This window comes from Rhinopithecus bieti, unplaced genomic scaffold (assembly GCF_001698545.2).
Source record: "Rhinopithecus bieti isolate Rb0 unplaced genomic scaffold, ASM169854v2 scaffold_12573, whole genome shotgun sequence".
NCBI classification, from domain to species: Eukaryota; Metazoa; Chordata; class Mammalia; order Primates; family Cercopithecidae; genus Rhinopithecus; species Rhinopithecus bieti.
In genome coordinates, this window is record NW_016807321.1 from 2,058,335 (window position 1) to 2,062,816 (window position 4,482).

The 4,482-nt window shown below is 62.1% G+C and overlaps 2 protein-coding genes across 10 annotated transcripts in view; both read left to right on the forward strand.

Moving 5' to 3' along the window:
* ABHD16B (abhydrolase domain containing 16B) overlaps positions 1–2,802 on the forward strand; it is a 4,833-nt gene extending 2,031 nt beyond the window's left edge. The window contains exon 2 of one of the 2 annotated variants that reach the window (XM_017881282.1): positions 15–2,802. In XM_017881282.1, coding sequence (XP_017736771.1) covers positions 15–1,241 — 1,227 coding nt within the window. In that variant the 3' untranslated portion in view covers positions 1,242–2,802. The other variant, XM_017881281.1, reaches the window with a different exon arrangement.
* Positions 2,803–3,456: 654 nt separating this feature from the next.
* Positions 3,457–4,482, forward strand: part of TPD52L2 (TPD52 like 2) — a 24,928-nt gene continuing 23,902 nt past the window's right edge. For 2 of the 8 annotated variants that reach the window (XM_017881284.1, XM_017881289.1), the window contains exon 1: positions 3,475–3,639. In XM_017881284.1, coding sequence (XP_017736773.1) covers positions 3,621–3,639 — 19 coding nt within the window. In that variant the 5' untranslated portion in view covers positions 3,475–3,620. Of the gene's footprint in view, positions 3,640–4,482 lie in introns of all 8 variants that reach the window. The other 6 variants (XM_017881285.1, XM_017881286.1, XM_017881288.1 and 3 more) reach the window with 6 other exon arrangements.

Below are 4,482 nucleotides of genomic sequence, written 5' to 3' on the forward strand. Positions count from 1 at the left end.
CGGGCGTGTGGCTGCTGCGGGACGAGGCGCTGGGCGGGGACGCGCTGGGGCGGCCTCCACGTGGGGTGCGCAGCCAGGCGCAGTGCCTCTTGCAGCAGCTCCGCGGGCTGCCCGGCCACCTCGCTAGTTACGCGCTGGCCCACTCGCTGGGCCGCTGGCTCGTGTACCCCGGCTCCCTGTCCCTGATGAGGCGCGTGCTGCTGCCGCTACTGCAGCACGGCCAAGAGCGCCTCGTGGAGCGCTACCATGGCCGGCGCGCCAAGCTGGTGGCCTGTGACGGCAACGAAATCGATACCATGTTCATGGACCGCCGCCAGGACCCGGGCAGCCACGGGCACGGGCTGCGCCTCGTCATCTGCTGCGAAGGCAACGCCGGCTTCTATGAGATGGGCTGTCTGTCTGCGCCGCTCGAGGCCGGCTACTCCGTGCTGGGCTGGAACCACCCCGGCTTCGGCGGCAGCACTGGCGTGCCCTCCCCTCAGCACGACGCCAACGCCATGGACGTGGTGGTCCAGTACGCACTGCACTGCCTGCACTTCTCGCCCGCGCACGTGGTGGTCTACGGCTGGTCTGTCGGCGGCTTCACGGCCACCTGGGCCACCATGACCTACCCGGGGCTGGGTGCACTGGTGCTGGATGCCACCTTTGACGACCTCGTGCCGCTGGCGCTGAAGGTCATGCCCCACAGCTGGAAGGGGCTGGTGGTGCGCACCGTGCGCGAGCACTTCAACCTTAACGTGGCCGAGCAGCTGTGCTGCTACCCGGGGCCGGTGCTGCTGCTCCGACGCACGCAGGACGACGTGGTCAGCACCTCGGGCCGCCTGCGCCCCCTGTCACCCGGCGGCGTGGAGGGCAACCGGGGCAACGAGCTGCTGCTGCGCCTGCTGGAGCACCGCTACCCCGCCGTGATGGCGCCGGAGGGCCGTTCAGTCGTCATCCGCTGGCTGCGCGCTGGCAGCTTGGCGCAAGAGGCCGCCTTCTATGCACGCTGCCGCGTGGACGAGAAGTGGTGCCTGGCGCTGCTGCGCTCCTACCGTGCACGCTGCGAAGAGGGGCTGCAGGGCGAGGAGGCCCAGGGGCCACACGGACCCGCCTTCCCATGGCTGGTGGGCCAGGGCCTGAGCTCGCGTCGGCGCCGGCGGCTCGCACTGTTCCTGGCTCGGAAGCACCTCAAGAACGTGGAGGCGACTCACTTCAGCCCTCTGGAGCCTGAGGAGTTTCAGTTGCCCTGGGGGCTGTAACCCATACGCCCCAGTGGGGGATCACGCACTTGAACAACTTCCTGGCCTTCTTAGTTCACCTCCCCATACTCCCAACCACTGCGGGAGTGGGGCGGGGGGAAGGGGGCGCTCCTGATCTGCTGTCTTGGGGGGTAGGCAGAACACGGGGACTGGTGGTGCTGTCCTTCCTTCACGGGGCGTTCTGACCTTACCCCCAACCCCGCCCCGTTCTTCCTTGCTCCATCCCCTCCTTTCTCTCTTCCTCCCACAAATACTTTTGGATGCCCCCACCCAGCTCCTAAAGGGAATGAAAGGTTAACCTGACCCGGTTTATGGCAATACTCTGTGATGAGTGCCTTGATCACCACAAAAGGATGATGGGGACAGGGGCTGTGGGGTCCCAGGGAGGAGCCCTTCACTTGGCCTGGGTTACAGGATGGCTCCTGGGAAAATGACGCCAGCTGTGCGCTTAAAGTCTGTGCACACTCCTCCCGTGAAAGGAGGACATTGGCATTGCAGGGCTGTGGGCAGGTCTTAGCGGCTGGGCATTCCCAGGAGTTCACACTGGCTATTATTCTGTAGGACTCCCTCCCACCTCCAAACTCCTGGCTTCTACACCACAGCACTCACAGACAGACTGCAAACTCACATGGTGGCATGTGAGGCTACGGATACACCTGCACGGGCCAGAGGACACTACTGTGTGTCCCCCAGAGCCAGGCTTGGGCTGGACTTTGTTCCTGGCTTAGGGATGCAACACAGAATGAGACCAGGCCTCTGCTCAACACGGTCTGTAATGTCACATCCCTGTGGTCTGCCCTGAACTGCCTGAAGCAGGTGTCTCTATCCGTTACTAGTCCCTGGGCTGGCCTGGTTGGGTTGAGCAAGGATCTCTGGAAAGAATGAAAGGCAGCAAATGGAGAAAACATTACTGAGAGCACCACAGCAGGACAGGCCTGGTGGTAAGGGACTCGGGCCTGTGCAAGAGTACCCAGAAGACACTTGTGGGAGGAGGTGGCCGGGTGAATGAAGGGGCAGTGGGAGGAGCTTCCATGCCTAGGGACCAGTACCACCCCAGGCTGGAAGCCCAGAGTGCAGCCCTAGGACATCAGATCCTAAAGGTCTTGAATACCATTTAAGGCTTTTCTTCCAGGAGCAAGTAGGAGTCAAAGGAAGTTGTGGGACTTGTTTCGTGGGGCCAGTTGCCTGGTGGTTACGTGCCTCTCCTCTGAGGTCAGGCATCCTGTTCCAGAGTATCCTGGTAGCGCTTCAACTTGCGGAGTGACCTAGGGCAAGTGACTTTAACCTCAGCTTCCTCCTCTGTGGAGTGGGGAGGGCGCAGTGCCGGTTTGGTCGACCTGAACAGGAAGTGAAACAACCTCGGGGTGCACGCGCTCAGGCCGCAGTGTCCACACCCGAGGCGAGGCGGCAGCGGCGCCTGCAGGGCGAGGGGACGAATCGCGGTCTTTTTCAGCGCAATCCACATAGAATAAAAAGTCCCCACCAAAAGGACAAACTAGCCAGGCGTGAGAGGTAGCTCACGCCTGTAATCCTAGCATTTTAGGAGGCCGGGGCGGGTGGATCACCTAAGGTCAGGAGTTTGAGACCAGCCTGGCCAACGTGGCGAAACCCTTGTCTCTACTAAAAATACGAAAACTAGCCGGACGTGTTGGTGCGCGCCTGTAATCCCAGCTACTCGGGAGGCTGAGGCAGGAGAATCGCTTGAACCCGGAGGGCAGAGGTTGGAGTGAGCCGATATCGCGCCATTGCACTCCAGCCTGGGCAACAAGAGGGAAACTCCGTCTCAAAAAAAAAAAAAAAGACCAACTAAAAAAAAGAACATAAATACAGGACTTACGGGGGGAGGCTGAACCTTAACGTAAGGGGTCGGGCTGGAAAGGATCTCACGGGGTCAGAGTTTGAGCCGCCGAGGCGCGCGTGCCCCAGCACTCGGGGGCAGCTGCCTCCGACCCGGAAGATCCCCTGGGGCCCTGCGCTGGCTTTCCACAGCGCCATGTTGGATAGTCCTCCCACTTCCCACCTTCCTCGTCCTCCCGCTACTCCGACCGTTCTACCTGTGACTCTCGCTGGTGGAGCCAACCTGGAATGGATTCCCTTCGAACCACGCCTCCCTTTCCTGCTTCGCCCGCAGTTTCGGCCTATCAGATTGAGTCAGATAAACCAGGGCTGGCCAAACGACGTTCTCATTGGACATCACTGGTGGGGGCGGGACGAAGGCGGAGCACGTGCCCGGGCGGAAGTAGCCGTCGCGTTGCTGATTACGTAAAGCCGCGGAGCCGAGGCAGTTCCGCTGGCTAGTGTGTACGCCGCCAGGTGCTCCCGGCGCCGCCCGCTCGGCTCCCACAGCGCCCGCGACAGCGGCCAGGACGCCGTGTGAAGATGGACTCCGCCGGCCAAGGTACCTGCCGGGCCTGGCGCCTCCGCAGCAGATGGGCCCAGGCCGTCCGGTGTTCCCCGTCTCCCGGGGTCGTTTGCGACTCTCGGTCCTCTCAGTCTCTGCTCACCCACCCCGCGGCCCCTCTTCAGCTCCCGGGCCACTGACCTCGAAGCTTATGATGGTTGCGGTGTGTGTGTCTTTTGCCCGCGGCCCAGACCGCTTCCTGGGCTCTCTCCAGCCGCCCTCCCGGTCTCCCCTGGGACCGCTCCGAGGTGTGGTTCCCTGGCTTCCGCCGTTGCTCCCGTAGTTGGGGTTCCCTGGCTCCAAGCAGCTCTCGTTTATGCCGCCCACCCCGCGCCCGGCTCTTGCTTGCTCTACCACCCCCCGGTCCCTGCGCGGGGCCCTCGGGTTCACGCTCTCTGACCCTGGACCCAGTCCGAGGTGTTGAGGGCGGCTCCCGAGCAGAGAAGGGATGGTGAAACAGTCTTCGCGTTCAGCAGAGCTCCCCTTGGGTAAGCAGCTCTGCACGGAGCTCAGCCTACTTAGGGGTTGCCTCATGGAGAGGGGCGGAGTGAGTCAGGGGCACACCCAGCTTACCAGGCCTGTTTCCAGAACAGTCACCCCGGAGCAGTAGGAGATGGCCCCTGAGGGGCATGGAGCCAACCCAGGAGATTAACATCTTGAGAAGATGATACAAGTCTGTCTTCCATTTTGGGGCTGAAGAGAGGGATGCTAAATTTCTTTCCCCCTCCCCTCCCCTCCCCTCCCCTCTCCTCTCCTTTCCTTTCCTTTCCTTTCATTTCCTTTCCTTTCCTTTCCTTTCCTTTCCTTTCCTTTCCTTTCCTTTCCTTTCCTTTCCTTTCC